The sequence below is a fragment of the Podarcis liolepis genome, assembly GCF_965112155.1.
Source record: "Podarcis liolepis genome assembly, chromosome: 7".
Classification (NCBI taxonomy): domain Eukaryota; kingdom Metazoa; phylum Chordata; class Lepidosauria; order Squamata; family Lacertidae; genus Podarcis; species Podarcis liolepis.
Genome location: NC_139561.1, coordinates 38,071,048 through 38,091,079, shown reverse-complemented (window position 1 = coordinate 38,091,079; position 20,032 = coordinate 38,071,048). Strand labels below are relative to the sequence as shown.

Sequence of the window (20,032 nt, the reverse complement as noted above, 5' to 3'; positions counted from 1 at the left end):
TTTAAAAACTTTTCTACTTGAGGGATCCCTTTCCACATCAACATTGAACCCCTTGCATGCTGCAGAAGCTTCTGGGAAAAGGCATTTAAGAAGTGTGTGTGCAAGGCACTGGTGAGATCTGTTGGGCCTTGCTGCCATCCTGCCTCAGCTGGGCATTTTATAAGGTACACTTGGCAAGCTCCCTCTGCAGCTTCATATTGCTGGGGAATATAAGCAAGCTGTTTTCCAGAGAAGCCTCTCTGCCATTATTGGACCTTCTCCTTCCTGAAACTGTTGAAAGCCACTAAATACCAGCAGGATGATAGTATTTTAGGTGCTGGATACACTCGCAATGTAAAACTTGTTTAATTATCGTAGTTTACATGTACTCAGTATCTGCTTTCTCCCTGTAAAGAAGCAAATTACAACAGGAAATTTAAACTGGTGTTGAAACCTGTTGCTTGTATATGTATTGCTGTATTAGCTAGTAAGCTATTTTCTTAGCAAGTGGCAAAAAAACTTTTGGGCATAATGAATTGATGTTGACATTAGAGAGAGATTACACTGCACAGCATTCTTAAAATCATTGCACTTAAGAATTAATAGCATGCATGCTCAACTCCCGCATGGCTAAACAATGCATACAGTAATTCCCCATGGAACTTGCTGTGGGCTGATGTGTTTTGTGGGAGGGAAGCAGAACAATCTATCATCACACTTGGGGAAAAAATGGGGTGGTGAAAAATAGAATGCACTCATATTTTCATTTTCCCCCATCACCTACAATGGGCTAGCAGACTAAAAATGAAAGTTTTGAGCTATCTATTCAAAATGTACGCAAAGCACTTGGATTTGCTCTCTCCAAATGCCTTATTAAATTTGCATTTTCAGTTCTATGTTGAGCTGTCCATGAGTTTTGAGTGTTTAGTGGTCTCTTTCTCCGTTGACTTAGGTTTTCCCCACCAAAATAGTTTTAAAATTGTAAATAGAATTTTCAGAGAAGATGGCATTGCTTAATGTGGCTTTTAGCATGATGTTGCTGTGGCTTAATCAGGTCAACCCTTTAGAGCTGATATGGCAGACTCGGCACACACAGTGCAACCTTGTCAAACACTGCTGTTGCTTGACTGCCATTTGTTTTGGCCATTTGTCGGCAGAGGCTCTTGGGGAGACTGGAGGATGTTTACAGGATTGCACCCAGTTCATGGCTTCATAGCCAAAAAACTATTAGGTGCTTCAAATATAATATTAAGGAATAGCTTCCAAGGTGCTGCATGTGTTAGTTTTTCCATTAAGGCAGGTAAGTCTGCCTGTTTGCCTTTTCCAGGAAGACGAATGTGCAGGCTGTACTGATGGAACATTTAAAGGAACTCGATACTTTACCTGTGCACCCAAGAAGGCTCTCTTCGTTAAGTTGAAGAGCTGCAGGCCAGATTCCAGATTTGCTTCATTGCAGCCTGTGTCCAACCAGATTGAACGCTGCAACTCCTTAGGTATTGCTCTTTTCTTTCCCTCTGTTTCCTATTTCTATCTAGCCATGTAAAGTCTCTCTCCATTAGGAGTAAATTTAATACATTTCCATATCAATTTATTTATATTTAGCACCTTCAAAAGGCTTTTAAAAAACAAAATAAAACCTATTTGAAATGGGTAACAAATGAAAAACACTTGAACAAGCAGATTATTGTTTTATTGTTTACTAAATTCCTATCCTGCCCTTCATCCTGAAGGAGCCCAGGACGGTTACAGTAGCTCCAGCATCCGGGCAGGTTGATGTGGGGAAAAGCACTGTCAGGTATTTCGGACCCAAGTCAATTAGGGCTTTATATGTCTGTGTTGAACACTGGGCTCAGTAGCAAATTGGCAACCAGTAGACTTTATTAAGTAAGAAATGACTGTAAAAGAAATGCTCGTTTTCATGCTGTTGCTTCCTATACTTAAGGCATCTGAAGTATATTTGAAATTAGTGTCAGTTATAGCTAGTATTTGGAAGGATCAGCACGAAGATGGCCTCTGTGGTTTTAGATCCTTGTTTTTTATGGATACTGAAGATGAAAAGTACTACAGGCTTGGGACACTTGAGCTTTTTGATGTGTATAAACTGTCCTCTTTAACCTCACCCTAGCATCTTCAGTGTTGGTTCATTATTTCTAGCAGGTTACCTTTGTTCTGTATTGGAAGAAGTTATTTTCGTGTTGCACAGCCCCCTGCCCTATCCGAGAGCAAAAAAGTCTGGCGGGGGGAGGCGCTGGAGGAAATTGCAAGAATGTCCAGGTGCAAAGGGAGGCAGGATGGTCAGATATTGCTTGGCTGTGTACGTGGGAGAAATTAAACTGCCAAAGCCAAGGGAGTGAGGTGGTGGAGGAGGAGCAGGTAGCTACTTCTATGCAAGCCATACCAGTCAAAGAACCCCTGAGGCCTCACCATCTGCTTCTCAGTTCCTCCAAGGACAAACACTGCCACTTCATTCTCCCTTGCTGCTGCAGCTCTTGGATCCACGAAGGAGTTTGAGTCCCTTGCTTACTCTCAACCTTTTGTCTTTAAGCTTTTGGGGGTTACCTAAGTGAAGTGGTTGAAGAAAACACTCCCCCCAAAATGGAAAAAGAAGGTCTAGAAACAATGATTGGAAAGAAGAAAGGAATTCAGGGTCACTATAACTCCTGCTACCTGGATTCCACCTTGTTCTGGTAAGTATTTAAGGAGCTGTCCTTTAAATGCCTAGATGAGGGGAAAGGACATGAGTACACAACAAACAGCGCAAATATTTCAGATGAAAGTTCAGTAGAGTGACATTAGCCGTCTATTATGCCTTGCTGTGCAATGAATGGAGCTCACTGAAACTAGCTTGACCAGTAAAGGTGAGGAATTCAGTGTGGGTGATTTTCTCAGTGAAGCCATTTCCTGATGCTTTAATCTTGATCTGCTGTGTCAGATTTCTTTTTGGGGAGGCTGGGAAGCACCTCACTGCCTCTTACATGGCTGGATGAGTGGATGGGGAGGAGGAAGTAGTGGCAGGTGAAGGTCCATGGGGAAGGTCATGAATGGATTAAATGAGGTGACACTACTGGGGTTCTGCTGTGGCCTTGTCCACAGTATGGGATGTAACACGACCAGCCTCTGTATTTATATTGCACTTATAGAATACCTAGCTCTTTGTGATAGATGGCCATTACAGTGGAGTCTGAAGTAGCCAGAAATTGCAAAATCAACTCTGCTTTGTTGTGCTTCCTTGGCACAGCAAACACACCTGTCTCAATAATGCAAAAATACATGTTTACAAAAAAAACAAGCAAACTTGAGAGTAGCAATAGCAGCCAGGCAAAAAAGCACACCATCTACATTACCAGTTGGAGGGCTCCTGATCCTTCCCTGTCATTGTCTCACTCCCTTCTACAGCAAGGAGGGGGAACCTATGGCCCTCCAGAGGTTGTTGGACTACAACTCCCATCAGCCCTGGTCCTTATGGCCAGTGGTCATGGATGATGGGAGTTCATCAGCATCCGGGGGGCTGCAGATTCCTCATCCCTGTTCTACTGGTCTAAAACTTTCCATAGGTTTTAGAGTTCTTCCCCTCCACTTTCATATAGGGTGTGGTAGCAGAGCCACATCTGCTTCCTAGATCTCATAAAATTGTGATGTAGCAGCCAGCCCCTTAACCAGCTGTTCTCTCCAGGAAGTAGATGAGTCTGAGTTCTCTGCCATAAAGCTGTCAATAAATAAACATAAAAATAAAGGAAAAACCCTGTCTGCAGGCCCTCATTTCATTGTATGACAGTTGTATTGACTATCATAATCTCTTGAGAGTGGGATTGCACTTCTGGCTGCTGTTTGACAGCTTTGGCTAAATCTTACCCTGGCAGCAAGCTTGCATTTTCCCCTCGAGAAACTGGGAGGGATGGTATGCTTTTGATGTCTTGCAATCAAAATTGGCTAACTTCAACTCTCCTACTTCTAGTCTGCTCCTTATTCTACTTGCTGCTCCTTTTAATATTTGATGGTAGAGTTCACATTCTGTATACTATGCAAAGTGGCTCAAACTTCCTTTGTAAAGGGTACGGTAGTACGCATAGTAGCCTCAGCTTTTGGCAAGACTGGAATAATTCCCTGCCAAAACTCATATCCTCTTGCTGGCAGTAAGGAATAGTTCTAGTTTCTTCTGTTAGTAGCAGCAGTCCATAGTGGCAATGCAAGAGTGAGATGCCCTTCACAAGCATCTCAGCTTTAGGGTATCCTCTGTTGTTGTTGTTGTGTTTCCAGATTGAAATTGGCTTCTCCCCTCTTTCAGCCTGTTTGCATTCAGCTCTGTTTTGGACACAGTCTTGCTTAGACCAAAAGAGAAAAATGATGTAGAATATTACAGTGAAACTCAAGAGCTTCTGCGGACAGAGATAGTGAATCCTCTCAGAATGTAAGTACGGGCAAATGAATTGTTTCAAAATTTTCAGTAGTTTTCAAAATGTATTCTTGCTTACCATTCTAGTCTTCCCTGTACAATGTATAGATAGGTGGAGAGCCGAGTGTATTATTGGCAAATACAGGCAGATGGTGAAGGCTTAGATATGTGGCCGCACCCTAGAGCGTGATCCAGAATCCTATGTAACATGCAGGTATTTCTTTGGCAGAATTCCTTGAAAGCAGAAAGTTTGGAAACGACTTTGCTAAATCAACCTCCCCAGTTTCTACCTAGCCCTTTCAACTCTTTTCTTGTTTAACCCATACTGCTTTTTTATATAGTTCCAGCTCCCTGTGTTTTGTCAGCAAGGTGTGGCATTCCTGATGTGGAACTCAATATCATTTCTGCTGGGATGAGTACAATGAGAAAATGAAAGGGCCCTTTGTTTTCATTCCTAGAAGAGCAGTTGGAAGAATGTTGTATAAATTCAGAATATGTATAGAGCCCTCAAAACAAGTTGGCTCTGAGTATAGCTGCATTGCCCTCAAATCAGAAAACCGATATACTACTTCAAAATGTGGAGCTCAGAAACAGAGAGCCCATTCTTAGGTTACCTTAGCATTTTCTTTGTGGCTTGTTCTCATTCTGCTCTACTAATGTGTGAAACGAGGAAGTTTTATAGTTGCCCATTCTGCCAGTTCTGTGTATCCCCATGTGCCTTAAAGCTCCATATCCCTTTGAGGTTCACCATTTCTCTCTCTCTTCAGACTCTTCATCTTTTTATTCTAGATATGGATATGTGTGTGCAACAAAAATAATGAAGCTGAGGAAAATCCTGGAAAAAGTGGAAGCAGCTTCAGGGTTTACCTCTGAAGAGAAAGGTAACTTGATTTATTTCTTTTTATTTAAGAAGTTTATATACTGCTTTTCATTGTGTATCCCAAAGTGGATTATCAAAAATAAAATGCAATTTTATTTGAGCTTTACCAAACTCTGTAGCATTGGTGAGGGAAAGGGAGTGAATAGGGATGGGTGTTTCGGTTACAAACTGAAAGTTATGAATTGTGAGTGATATTGAGAGAGATGGTTCTGAGCTGGTGCCAAATTTATTAGTGATTGCCAGAATGTTACTATTTATCAGCAAAAAATCTGAAATACCCCCAATTTCAGAGTTAGATCAGAAAAGTTTGAAACATGATGCTCCTGACTAAATTGATGTATTTTTCCAGGAGCTATTATAGAAAGCAAGCGGATAAGTTTGTGTAAATATGCTTCTATTTATTTATTATGCTTTAGAACAGTCTTCAAGATCAGGAAGTGGTGGATCCAACAAAGTGCAAGGATTTCCATTTGCTCAACAGAACTTCTCATTCCTCTTCTCCCTGCTGTCTGACCCTACCTCCAATCTGTTCTGGAGGTTCCTCAGTCCTCCAGAGCTGATTTGGGATTGGTGCAGGGGGCATGTGGGAAGAGGAGGGGGAGGTTCCATTGCACAATCCTTGTGCTTATGGAATGACCTGATTGGATACAACCCAATCTGTTTCTGCCCTCAAAGTTTTAGTTTAACTCTCTTGTGCTCTTATACTGTGCTTATACTATATTTCTGGCTATATGGCTTATTAAGAGCAAATTTTAGAGATAATCCACTACATGTTTTGGAAAGTTGTTTGTTAGCTATGCATTTGGATATATCTTAAGATATTGCAACCAAAGTTCCTGAAATCATTTGGATACCATTGGGTGCCATTTTGAATATTTTGAAATGGCACTTATTTCAACAAGTGATTTCATAACAGCTGGGTTTTTTCTGCTTAGAATTCCTGAATGATGTTGGGTATGAGGTGGCTAATGCTTAATATAGCTAGGTTAATGTACTATATTCTTCTGTGTGTGCATAATAATGTCATTATAATATTGGAGAGTTTCAGCTAAGTTTGTATTTTTTTTTATAATGATAATGGAGAAATTGAGTCTTGATAATCTTGACTATTTAACTGTTCTTATAAATCTTGTATTCAACTGTTTATAAAATATGCTCCCTGCTCTTTGCCAGTTTGGTTAAAATGGATTTTTTATGTGAACATTTATTTTAAAATTATTTGGGTCTTACATATTAGTCTTTGTTTGATATACAACTCTCTTTTCCCCCAGATCCTGAAGAATTCTTGAATATTTTGTTTCATCATATTTTGAGAGTAGAGCCACTGTTAAAAATAAGGTAAAATATTCCTCTGCTTAAGTCATGTTTCAAAATGAAGTTTCGGACTTCCAGGAACATGAGCTTTCAGAGAATGTTTGGTTGAATTCAAACCTGCTTTTTAGAGGTATAAAATTCTATAAGTCTGACTGCATTCAAGACATCGATTTATGGTGGAAATTCTGTGAAAACTGAGTTGAGCTTAATGCTTTGCCTGGTGATTATAGGCAACAAGGAACTTTACACAGGCAAGTGGGTTACAGGATGCTGGTGGGGGGGGGCAGGACTAAGCGCTCTGCCCCTCCTTCTGGCAGCCCCCTGCATTTCCATGACTGCCTTGTCTACACCCCACATAAAAACACAGCCTACATATTTAGTTTGCTATTAAAAAAATAACAAAACCCACCACCAGCCCCTTGTATCACTAAAAGCAGACTATTTTTTTATTTTATTTTTTAAGGCATCTAGTAACTAGTGGTCTTTGGTGTATGGGCCTTTAGTTGTGCATCTCTTTACATTTTGTACTACTGTTTATGACATTGAGGATTTCTCCCCATCACCACCTCTGTTCCAAAAATTGCCATGATTTTGGGAGGGGTGTCTGTGAGTTGTATTGAATGGCCATAAAATCCAATTTTTCACACATGTTTACACTGGGCCAAAAATTTAGCTCTGTCTAATAGGCACACAAGGGACGCGGGTGGCGCTGTAGGTAAAAGCCTCAGCGCCTAGGGCTTGCCGATCGAAAGGTCGGCGGTTCGAATCCCCGCGGCGGGGTGCGCTCCCATCGTTCGGTCCCAGCGCCTGCCAACCTAGCAGTTCGAAAGCACCCCCAGGTGCAAGTAGATAAATAGGGACCGCTTACTGGCGGGAAGGTAAACGGCGTTCCGTGAGCTGCGCTGGCTCACCAGATGCAGCTTTGTCACGCTGGCCATGTGACCTGGAAGTGACTCTGGACAGTGCTGGCCCCCGGCCTCTTAAGTGAGATGGGCGCACAACCCTAGAGTCTGTCAAGACTGGCCCATACGGGCAGGGGTACCTTTACCTTTAATAGGCACACAAAGTTGCTCACCTGATAAGAAACTAGTAGCTTGAATTTCCCCTGCATTGAATTCCTGATTGGCTATGACTACCAGGCAAGTTTGTAAATATGAAGCAGTTTTAGTTTCATCCTTGTCATATCAAGTGTTTGGGATGCCCCCACAAGCTCTCATATCCATTCCTTCTTCACAGTCGTGCAAACTTTCCCTTCCCCAGCTCTCCCTTGTTAAGTATTAAATATGATTAAATATGATTCAGCAGTACAAATGACCCTTGTTAAACAGCTGTTACAATCTGTATAACTGAACATTCATTTTAGAAGTATGGGAGTCAACATTACTGTATTTGCTTTGCTCTGAATGGTCTTAATTGATACATAATAGTGAAAGGGCTGTCAAAAAACACTGAAACCCAGGTAATCCAACAGGTATTTCTATATCTCCTAGTTGGAACATCATAGCTGACAAACCGGTGGTAATCTGTTGAGAGTATTTAAACACTGTCTTGAACATCCATGTAGGAAAAGAAGGTTGGATTAAGACTAAATTAGTTGGATTTGGATCCCACAATGTGACAAATCATGACTTAAATCCAGTTTGAAAACAATGGGACGTGAGATCAACTGACACAATCTGGATCCAGCTCTGTTTTTTTTTAATTGCCTTACAAAATGCTTAATCTTTTCCACTCCTTTCCCAAAGTTATTTTTTAGTTTTTGTAACAGAAGACATTTGTCCAAATGGATGAAAGAATAGTTAAATGTCCTCTTGTTCATCATTAAGCTTTATCATTTTTTATCAAAATCTGTTTTGAAAATACTCTCTTTTCTTAGATCAGCTGGTCAAAAGGTTCAAGACTGCTACTTCTATCAGATTTTTATGGACAAGAATGAGAAGGTTGGAGTTCCTACAATTCAGCAGCTACTGGAATGGTCTTTTATCAACAGCAACTTGAAATTTGCAGAGGTTTGGAGGATATTATTTGCTTTCATAAAATTTTACCCATTGGATATATAATTTCACTAAAACAGCTGCATTTTTTTCTTGGCTCTTGCTAGGCACCCTCATGTCTGATTATTCAGATGCCTCGATTTGGAAAGGACTTCAAAATGTTCAACAAAATCTTTCCATCACTGGAATTAAATATCACAGACCTACTGGAAGACAGTGAGCATAAAATATTGTTCATGACGCTATGGCTGATCATAAAGTATTTAGAAATAGTTTTATTTCTTCTGGTATTTGGTGGTGTTTGGCTACTGCACAGACTGGTGGTGCTATGAGCCATGTGAATCATATTTTATTTGGCATATTTTATTTCTGTTAACAGAAATTTTGTCTAACATTCTGCTCACAAAATATTAGGAGAACTGCATATTGGTGGTTGACTGTGGACAGGCTTTAGGGGTGGTCCAGCCTTGACCACTATGCCTTCATTCTCTTTTTGTCAGGATAGATGACATTTATAAACATACAAAACTGGACCCATTTTTCCAGACCTTACCTGGTAGTCTTACCTGCCATCAGGAAACTTGGAACATATACAGCAGGACTGGTGAATCTGTGGTTCTCCTAATGCTGCTGGCCTCTAAACTCCCATTAACCCCTGGCCAATAAACAGGGATGCTGGCTATAATTTATTATCCACTCTTCGCCCTAAGGTTCTGGATTGCAACCATTAAAGCACAACATGTAAAAACAGTTTAAAACAACTTAAAATCACAAAAATAAGGTGGGTTCTAAAAATATGCACCTCAAAAACACGTAGAGGTGTTTTTTTCTACAGTCAAGTTGTATATAAAGCTTATGAAATAAAACAAGTGTCAAAAGCCAGCATAAAGTGGTGTTTATTCAGCATTCACCAAAAGCTGTATAATGAAGATGTCAGATGCACATTTGTGGGGTGGAAGTACCACGACTTAGGGGCAGCCACCGATAATACCTTTTCCTGGGCTGCCACCTAACCCCCCTTCAAGCTTTTGGGAGTGGTCAAATGACCAATAGGGTCTCTCCGCTGATCTTAACACCTGATTGGGTCTGTAGGAAATGGTAGTCCAGCAACATCTAGCGAGTCACAAGTACTTCACTCTAGGTGTGTATGGAGTTCCCTGGCAGTCTCCCATCCTGTCCATTCTGCTAAGTTTCAGAGGTACATTGGGTGCCTTCAGGTTCTTCTTCTCTATCAGCTTATTAATTGTTAAGTAGAAGAAGAAATGAGCTTAATTTCTGTGTGCAGCCCTTTGGAAAAGTATTTTCTTTTTCCCATCAAAATTATGAATGGAAGCATTCCATCCATTTTGTTCACCTTCCCTCAACCAACCAGTTGGGTTTTTTGGCATGAATTTAAAACTGAAGGAATTCTTTATGGCTTGTGTCTGCAGAGTAGAGATTTATTTCACTGATGCATTTCTTTTATAAACATGCATGAGTGAAATATATGTGCTGTAAACATGGCTGTTGCTTTTCTTTTTGCTTCAGTGTTGGAGAAATTCTTGCAGGAGTGTCACCTTGTTCTGTTTCAACAATATATCAAATTGTGTTAAGTCTTTCACTTCACTTTTTTTGTGCACAAAATCATAATTTGCTGTAAAAAGCACCCCTCCCCCCTGTTTATATTAAGGCGTGCCTATGTTTGTCTTAACATGTTCATGCTGACTAACACAGCTTTGAAGGGATGGCTGATTCCACTGTTCATACACAATTTTGATAGTTTCATCTTGCTAAATACAGCTCCTAGGCAGTGCCGTATCTGTGGAGGACTTGCAATGTATGAATGCCGAGAATGCTATGAGGATACCGACATTTCTGCTGGGAAGATCAAGCAGTTTTGCAAAACCTGCAACACTCAGGTAAGTTACTTTTTCAGAATGTCTTGGGACTGGTGTCTGCTCAGAGCTCAGCGCCAGGAATCTCTCCAGGGCCAGTGGGTGCCTTCTCAGAGAACTGTGAGATTTAGTTTCCTTCGGAAAACAGTAAGCCAGAAGATGACCTTGCAAAAAACTTATTCTAACCCTCCTTATCAATTACAGGTTCACCTTCATCCCAAAAGGCAGAGTCATAAATTCAATCCAGTGTCTCTCCCTAAAGATCTACCAGACTGGGATTGGAGACACGGCTGCATACCTTGTCAGAAGATGGAGTTATTTGCCGTTCTTTGTATAGAGACAAGCCACTATGTGGCTTTCGTTAAATACGGCAAGGGGGACTCTGCTTGGCTCTTCTTTGACAGCATGGCTGATCGGGATGGTATGTCTGTTCATTTGGCCTCATTTCCTTTCTCTGGGGTTCATGTAGCTTTGAGTAACCTTAACCGTAACCTCGGAAATACACTTTCTCCAAAAGGTTTCCACAATTTTGGCCACTACAGTGAATTACAGTGGTACCTCGGGTTACATACACTTCAGGTTACATACGTCAGGTTACAGACTCCGCTAACCCAGAAATATTACCTCAGGTTAAGAACTTTGCTTCAGGATGAGAACAGAAATCGTGCTCTGGCGGTGCGGCAGCAGCAGTAGGCTCCATTAGCTAAAGTGGTGCTTCAGGTTAAGAACAGTTTCAGGTTAAGTACGGACCTCCGGAACGAATTAAGTACTTAACCCGAGGTACCACTGTAAACTTAATGTAGTGAACCTTCTCTGTTTAATAATATGAATGAGCAGTGTTAATAGAAACCCAAAATATAGTAAAAATAAGCTTGAAATAGAGTAGTGAGTGTCAAGACTAGAGCTAGGGAGACTCACCTTCAAATCCCACTCTGCCATGGAGCTCAGTGGGTGACCTTGAACCCGGCAGTCGCCTACCAATCCCGCCTCACAGGGCTCTTGTGAAGAGACAAGAGAGGGCAAAAGTACATATACCACCCTGAGCCTTTGGGAAGAAATGTAGGGTAAAAATGTGATAAATGAATGGATACTGGATGTCAGATTTTTGAGTCCAGCATAAGACACGCACAGAATATGTGCCCTTTATAAGAGCTTACCTTCAGATATATAAAACTCTTTTTTAAAAAAAACCCCAGTAACTGAAAAAATGACAATTATAATAGGTGGAGTATACACAGAAGGGCAGTTTGTATACTATGAATGTCTCCTGAGTGGATGCAGTACATCTCTTCACCCGGCAACCTTCCCTTCCAGTGAAGAAGCATTTGTTTACAGGGGAATTTTTTTAAAAACAGCCACAATCTTCTCTTGCTGATCTGGGGTTGCCACTGCTCCCTGCTCTCAGTGCCTCCACATGCTTAAATGTTGAGCTTGCTTCTCTCTCTTTAGCCCTGAGATAGGGAGGCTGTGGCCCTCCAGCTATTGTTGGACTCTCAATGCCTGTCATCCCTGGTCAGCAGTGGGCAGAGATAATGGGAGTTGTAAGTCTGTCAGCGTTTGGAGGACTACAGGTTGCCTACCCCGATTCAGTCCTATCCTTTGTCTTCATTTCTTCATTCCCTGGTCATGTGGAGTGGGGACCTGAAGTTGAGAATTGGCATTTAAATAGATTTATAATTGAATGTCAAACTGATTTACAACTTTTTTTAAAAAAAATGACATGGTGGTGATTTAACTGGCATCAGGGAGAACTCATGCTCCTTACCATTGCACACCAATGGGAGGCTACAGTCTCAGGACTGCATAGTTGGTAATGAACTGTGTCCCCCCCCCTTGAATTAACCCGTCTGCCCTCTCCTTCTCTCAAAAGGAGGACAGAATGGCTTTAATATCCCTCAAGTGACTCCATGCCCAGAAGTTGGCGAGTACCTGAAAATGTCCCTTGAGGAATTGCATTCTCTGGACTCCAGAAGAATTCAAGGCTGTGCACGAAGGCTACTTTGTGACGCTTATATGTGCATGTATCAGAGCCCAACCATGAGCTTGTACAAGTGAAAAGTTGTTGTCTGGAAGAAGGGAAGCAGCTTCCCAGCAACTTGACTGTGGCCCAAGAAGATTCAGCAGGACTGTCGGCGCACTTGCTCGTGCATCTGTTGCCGGCAATGGATGCTTCAAAGGGGGTGGAAAGCAAATGTCTATGGCAAAAGAAGTGCATATTTTAAAGAAGGGGTGAAAAAAACCTTACAATGCAATGTTCTGTTGCTAAAGTACTTAATAAGCATTTTGCACTCTAGGAAGTGCGTGTGTGTGCGTGTGTGTGTAGGGTTTTTCTAAAAAAATAAAAAGTCTAAATGAAGCTATTAAAATGTTTAGGCTGCATTTTCAGAGGAGTTGTGTACATGGAGTGAAGTTTTATGTGTTTCAAAATTGCCTTGTGGAATTTTCTGCATAGACCTCATCCAGGGAACCACAAAGCCTAAGGAAGCGGACTGTATTAATATGTGTGTTTTCTCCAGCATTGTATAGGTTGTACAATCAAGGCACTTCACCTCTGTAATACACTGGATGCTGGCCTGAATCTTGGCACTGAGGCTTTTGTTTTGCTTATTTTGACCTGGTATAAGTTAAATCACAACAAGAACAAAACATTTTTATTGTGTTGAGTGAGTGTGCAAAACGCATTAGCTGTCTGTTTCCTCCATTGTATTCCCCTAGACCAAGAATGCTCAGTGTTCCCTATGTAGCTAATGGTTGCCTGCTGGAAAACGGCGAAGATTAAGCTGGTGTAAATGTTTTGTAGCTACAAGTTGGTGTTTAGACGAATTCCCATAGCTGGAAGCATTTCAGTATTTTCCTTTATCCACACAACTCACTCAGTCTATTCTGTGAACTGGATGCTGTTTGCAGGATCATCTCTGAGCAGGTTGTGTGGATGACTCATTCTGATGTCATGCTTTCATAATGGGTGCACCCACGTAAAATTCTTCTGAAAGGTATTTCCATTACATTGGCACTGTGTTCAACCTTGACTTTCATTGGAAGTTTGCTTTTAAAAACTGCTTCTTATACTCTGGTATTCTCCTACGTTTGGAAAACTCCTTAGCAAACTTCCTGCATGTTTGCTTTCATGAATTTTTTAATCCCCCTGCCCTGACACTGCCCAATCACTTGGAACTTCTGACTCCAGTGTAGTTTTACTTCTGAGAGTCAAAGACCATCCTATGACTTGCAGCTGTGATTGGTAAAAAGAAGGTGGCAAAGTTGATTTAGAAAGGTTCAAAAACAGCAGGGATGTTAAAGAGCTAACCTTTTTAAAGTGTCTTTTTCCAGTGTGTGTGTGTGAAAATCAAATCTAGGTCACATAAGGAATTCAGCCGTGTAGTATATGTACACCGCAGTCTTTCTTTGAGGTGAAACAATGTCTCCACTGCTCACTATGCTAAGGCATTACTGGTGAGGAAGTTCTGTTGCTGTGGTTTTCCCTACGGTTGGTGTGATTGCCAATCAAGGTAGTACAGAATAATAGGCTGGGGCAGCCAACCTGGTGTCCTTCAGATGCTGTTGGACTACAACTTACATCACCTGTCACCATCGGCCAGGCTGGTTGGGGCTGATGGGAATCCTGATAACAGTTGAAGTCCACCATGTTGGCTATCCAAAAAGCAGTATTTTGTCATTCTTATTCTGCTTGCCTGTATGGGACTATGAGGTGCACCTTGCTTGTGAGGTGGATTTGACAGTATTTGATTTGAGAGTGCAATACATACCTTCAAGTTGTTGGGATAAAATATCCTCTCCAGACACCCATGCATAATATTAACAGGTTCAAGGCACAAGGCAGCATCGTTGACAGTATGTTCAGCTTTTTGCCTCAGGGAACATCATTGGCTCAGAAGTCTGTAGTCTATAAAATGGAAGCTGATGCTTTAGACTGAATTTATTTTCTTTCCTTTTTTTAGGAGATGGCTTACACATTTATCATATTAAAAGGATCAAGTAAGGTCTGTGTGTAGTCAAACCATTTGACTTGCTGCTCAGTACATATGAAAAGTTACTTGTTGCTTTCAAGTATCTTGTAGTGTATTTAATATTTTTATGAACTGTTGAGTCTAATAGTTCTCTGCAGTGGGAAAAATATCTCCTGTTGTAGTTGCCTTAAGTATTTCGTTTTTAAAAAGAGCAGCTAAATGCACATCCAGTACAAACAAAATTTGAATGTGGCAAGGAGAAATTGTAGTCTCTTTTTTTTCTTTTTTAGCTAGGGGTGGGTGAATGGGTAGACACCATGAGTAGTCTTAGGTCAGGTTGCTGATTGGAAACGGGAGTAAGAGACACTTAGGGCTGCTTTGAATGAATTTTTGCTGCAGTGCAGGCTTGCACCCACACACCTGGTTGCCTCATAAGCATCCAGGCCTGCTAAACACTCACACGTGGGATGCAATGTCTGCATCATCTACATAGGACTAAATTCCACTTGGTTTGGGATGCGAATTGTGTATTCATTAAGTCGCATAAAATGAAATTGCCCTCCTTCTCCCCACTTCCACCTTGTGTTGGTTCACTTTTAAGTTGCCACTTTGTTTTGCTGCAATATAGCAGAGGTGGCAAAAGCCCCTGGAGCTATGTAGTGAAATGGCTGGGACTCCTACCCAGCGCCCAATACCTGCCACCTGCTTTCTCAACCCCAAGACAACTCCTGTCATTTACTTTTCCCCTAGTCCGCAACTGTCTCACAACTTCTTTCCTGCTACTTTGGAAGTGGCTGCTGTTTCCTCATTGGCTGCAACCGTTTGGGTGAGGGTATAAAGGAGGATGAGACAAGGCTTCATCTTGAATAAGACTTTTTAAAAAAAGTTCAGTTTTAAATTGCACTCAATTTGCAGACAGTGGCTCTTAATTTGTAAAAAAGAGACCTTCAGGCAAGTAACAGTACAAGTTCAGCAGCAGACGCAGGGCTCAGGCATCATGATCCAGGAGTAGGGAAAGAAATTCAGAAGTGACAGAAGTTGCCCCAAGCTTTTGAAGATGAGTGATTTGTTCCTTTGCCTTGTGGAAATGCAGTTTGTAAGGTCCTGCTCCATTGGGGCAGTCGCCTCTCATCCCATCTGCAAAGGGGGCACCTAGTTCTGACCAGGAAAGGCTGCACCTTCCTGTTCAGGTGTTGTTCAGTCCTCACCACCTCTTGTTCAGCCTCCCCCCCCCCAAATAATCAAAGCCTTCCTCTGCTTCTACTGAGACTTCATGCACCAGCCAGCATGCCTGCTTCCCCTGCCAAAGCAACTGAAATCAGAGTGGGACGGGGATATCTTCCCTCTTTTGGCCCAAGTTCCCCAATTCCTCTCTTCCCCCACCCCCGTTTCTTCCACTTCGTCCTCTGCCTGGTCCCGACTCCATATAGTACCCAGGCTTTTTGAAAGCTGCTGTATTCTTTAGTTCTATTTTGGTAACCCTAATACAGATTTTGGGATATTTCTTATAGGCCAACACCGCTACCATTTATACTAGTGTTTGTTCTCATTTATTTAGAACAAGATTGCACCGTTCCCCCTTTTGCATCTATGCTGCTGTTATCTGTAAACTATTAACTGTGGCCCTAAGGTTTGTGTGTGTACTTCCCAGTTTCCCTGAAGATACCAAAACAGTTTGCAAAACTACTGTTTCTGATAGAGAAATTGATCGACTTACAAAAATCCAATTTTATACACTTTCCACTGTATTCACAATGCTCAGGGCAGCTGACAGTAAATCTAAATAATTTAAAACAGTGCAGCAAAGAAACCCACCTTTGGCAAAATGTTCTCTTGGAGGTCGTTCTTACTTGCTGCGGACTGTTGAGCAGGTAGCCTATGCTAGAGGCATGTGTGAATAGGGCCTGGCACAACACTGCTTCCTGGTCTCCATCAATTGCCGCAGTTTTCCGGTCTTAAATCTGAGGCCAGACGTAAAATTGAATCATGGTGAGACAATGGTAAAATGTTAACTGACAAGTGGATAGAGCATTTTAGAGCAGAAATGTGTTGGATACATACTTTAGGCATCTCTCTGATGATTCATATTTTTAAGGGAGGGAGAACTTTCCACTGCAAAAGTACACAGGGTTTGTTCCTGAGACTTGTGGATGCAACAGGCTACAGATTTAAATGCATGTTAGAACTGTACAGGTCAAACACCTTTCATAAACCTTTGGGAAGGAGATTAAACTATATGTGGTGGTGGGCTGTTGTTTTTTTGCAGTGGAGGAGCTGTGACTTGTGAACTTAAATTGTCCAACTTTCTGGAAATCAAATTCAGACTACTACTTATACTGCAGCCACACATAATGATTTGCCCGGTTAGCCCCTTGATGCAAAGCAAACAAAACTCCCTTAGGAGGGGTTGCTTAAGATCAAGGGTAACCTGGCCTTCGTCAGTGCTTTAAGGACCTGTGTTTGCTTTCGGGTATACTGCTCTGGGACATTGGATGGAGCTGAGAACTGCTCCCCTTCGCCCCTGTTCTGTTGCAAAACACCTTCCCAAGTTTGCTTTGCAATGGAGAGGAGATTACCTTGCCAGATATTACCTGTGGCTTGCCATAGTTTGGCTTTTGCAAAATATGTATGGGCCACTTGCAGGAAACAATCGGAGACTTGGCTGCCCCATTTATCCCACCCCACATGGTCTGTGAAAGGAGTAGAAGACCTTTCTCTTGAACCTTTGAAAAACACCCTCTTCTTCATTTGCAGCATTTTCTGGTTCTGTTGCTCGTAATCCTAGTGTTTTGATACTTGTTTTCTGAATGCCGTTGCAGCAATCTTTCCCACTTTGCTTTTGTGGCTTCTGTTACTTGACTCTATGAGAAGCCTTAAATATTTAAAATAAGACCCTGTGGAAATGTGCAAGAGGATGAGAGACACGGTTGAGGTGGCTAAGTCACTGCTTATTTATGATCATGTACCTTGTGGAGCTTCTGCTCCTGCTCCACTGGCTGGGGAGTTGGTGGGGAGTAGCAAAATCGAACGTATCTGTACTTTAGGGGCCTTGTTCCTTATGCCTTTCTTATTTTAAACTCAACAAAGCATCGAGAGCTGGCATTGTGTACAGTGAGACAGCATGCATCCCAATACTTGGGCTGCCTCCATTGAAAAGTGCTGTGTGTGTGTGTGTTGAGGTGGTGTATATAATAAGCCCTGTTTTTTGTGGTGGTTTTTGATCTGTGGTGGTGGTTTTCCCATCTTCAAATCATCATCACTTGCTGTCGCAGTTCCTCCCTAGCAGTTATGTATCTGTGAACTCTCCTTTCTGACTGTGATGTGAAATAGAGAAGAAGAAGAAAAAATAATAATCTAGCGCCATCTTTACATATCTCATCCCCTCAAAAACAACCAAACAAAATCCTCACACGCACCCTGGTTTCCTTCCTCTTTTGTATTGCGCATCGTAGTTTTGGCATTCTGAAACTGTCCTTTTAATCCTCTCATGTCAACTGTACAAAGGTGAACATTTAAGCACTCACATATACAGAACGAAATGTCTACGGATGTGGAATCATTTTGTTTCTAGGTCGTGTTTCAGGTTTTCCCGCAGACGTTGCAACGTTAGCACGGTACCCAAACCCTGGTGTCGTGCTCCCAGGGCTCAGATGGTTACAGAAGAGCTGCGTTTGTGTGAACGTGAAGGTGGAACTTTTTATTTTTCTTCAGAATTCCTCTCTTGAGGTTTTGGGTTTTATTTATTCCGCAACTGTAACAAAGCGTGTTTTGCATTGGCCTGCAAAATTCCTGATGTTTTTGTTAAATAAACATCCTGTGCTCGAGTGCAGTCGTCTCCTCGGTAGATTGTCTCCACCAAGAGCTTAGAGAAGTGTTTTATATCGGGTTGCTGTAATTAAGCCTTAATTTCCCAGAGAAGAGACTGTACCATATCCTATTTCTGTATTAATATTTATTAAAACTTATCATTTTTATGGCTGTCTAAATTACTTGGGGGAGCTTTGAAAGGCACCTGATCCTTGAAAGGGATTTATTCTGTGGTGTTTACATGATCTTCATTGGGTGGTTTATACACAGCAGAGGGGCAGACCGGTGCAAGGGAAAAAATAGGATAATGTATAGCACAGATGGGGAGTCCTAGGGCCTTCCTGAGGTTCCCCATTCTTCTTTGACTTTTGGCATTGCTCATTTGGGCTTACGGAAGTTGGCATCTGGTAATACTGGAGGACCACAGGTTCCCCGCCTGATGCATAACTTCATCACTCTTGAGACCCAAAAATTTGCACATGTGACTCTTCCTGTGACTCTTCCTTCCACGTTTGAAATGTACTCTAGCCTCTGTGCATTGGGTATAGCATGTTCAAGGACTACCTTGCACTAACGGGGCGGCCCAATCCTTCCCTCAACCCACACCTTGGCTCTAGTATTTTGTAATTTTATTTAAAATATGTTTAGCTGTGGAACCATTGTTTCATTATATATCTTGAACTTGGAATGGCAAAACTTCTGTTTTTCAATTTTGCCAGCTTCTGACTGAAATACATGCATCAGGTGCCATCTTGTGGCGAAAAGAGACAACTGCTGCCTGCTTCCCCTCTCTGCTGAGATGCTCTGTGAAATGCAACTAATTTGCATTAATTTTTCTTAAGTGCCAATTAATTTGTTCACATTATCCCAGTTATTTTACATACTCAAGCTGAACAGTAGTTATAATTGCTTATATATATTTTAAGCATGTTTAAATAAGGTTTTAATGTGTATGAGTTAATCACATTTTAATCCTATGCTTTCCTACCCGGGAGCATAGGGTGGTATAGTGGGGGGGGCTATCTCATATTATCTTCATAACAGTTGTGCAGAGAGACAGAGCGATAGAAGTAGAGTCCCACTGTATCAAACCACAGGCCTTAAGTAGATCCATGTGCAGACCACTTCTTGAACCAGGGTTCAGGGGCATAAACTCTAGTGCATAATGGGATGCATAACTCTAGTGGACCTCCATAGCACAACCCAGTTCCTGCCTAAAGCATGAAACTTGCTATAAGCGCTGAACAATGCTTGCAGCGAGTCTGGCAGGGAAAGGTTGCCACACGGGCCAGTGGATGCCTCAGCTGACGTTCTGATGCTCTCAGGTGATTGACAGGTGGCTGAATCCAAGAGTCAGAGAACAGGGGGATCTGGCCTGTCAGCTGGATCCAACTCCCCACCTCTTGTTGAAACATGGATGATTTAATATGGGCATGAAGGGAGGCGGGATGTACTTGGGATTAATCTGGATCATGGTGCTTCCTATACCTTAAATGTGGTTTACAGAGCATTGCAGAGTTTTGCAGTTTTGTGCGGGAGCTTGTGGGAAGCAAAGCTTGCATCTGCAGAGGGGCATTCTTTGAACTTGACGGTTCCATCTCCACCCAGGGATTTTGTCTATTGCCCACCAACAGATAGATTAATTGGCACAACTGAGAAAACTACCTAAGCTCCTCTAGATTTTGAAATGTACGGTAGTTCTCAGACCATAAAATTGGGGGGGGGGTATGTGGGGGAGGGGAGTGTGTGCAAAAATGTGGGGATTTCCCCCCTGAATAACATATATAAATATGCCCTAGAAAGGTGCACAAATGCTTAAATGA

The 20,032-nt window shown here is 41.9% G+C and overlaps 1 protein-coding gene across 16 annotated transcripts in view; it reads left to right on the top strand.

Annotated features, from left to right (window-relative positions):
- Window positions 1-18,376, top strand: part of CYLD (CYLD lysine 63 deubiquitinase) — a 34,939-nt gene extending 16,563 nt beyond the window's left edge. For 9 of the 16 annotated variants that reach the window (XM_083513597.1, XM_083513600.1, XM_083513596.1 and 6 more), the window contains exons 8-17: window positions 1,307-1,472; window positions 2,525-2,666; window positions 4,265-4,387; window positions 5,162-5,253; window positions 6,524-6,590; window positions 8,443-8,575; window positions 8,668-8,776; window positions 10,340-10,458; window positions 10,639-10,855; window positions 12,305-18,376. In XM_083513597.1, the coding sequence (XP_083369723.1) occupies window positions 1,307-1,472; window positions 2,525-2,666; window positions 4,265-4,387; window positions 5,162-5,253; window positions 6,524-6,590; window positions 8,443-8,575; window positions 8,668-8,776; window positions 10,340-10,458; window positions 10,639-10,855; window positions 12,305-12,489 (1,353 nt within the window). In that variant the 3' untranslated portion in view covers window positions 12,490-18,376. The remainder of the gene's footprint in view (window positions 1-1,306; window positions 1,473-2,524; window positions 2,667-4,264; window positions 4,388-5,161; window positions 5,254-6,523; window positions 6,591-8,442; window positions 8,576-8,667; window positions 8,777-10,339; window positions 10,459-10,638; window positions 10,856-12,304) is intronic. The other 7 variants (XR_014528532.1, XR_014528533.1, XR_014528534.1 and 4 more) reach the window with 1 other exon arrangement.
- Window positions 18,377-20,032: the final 1,656 nt, after the last annotated feature.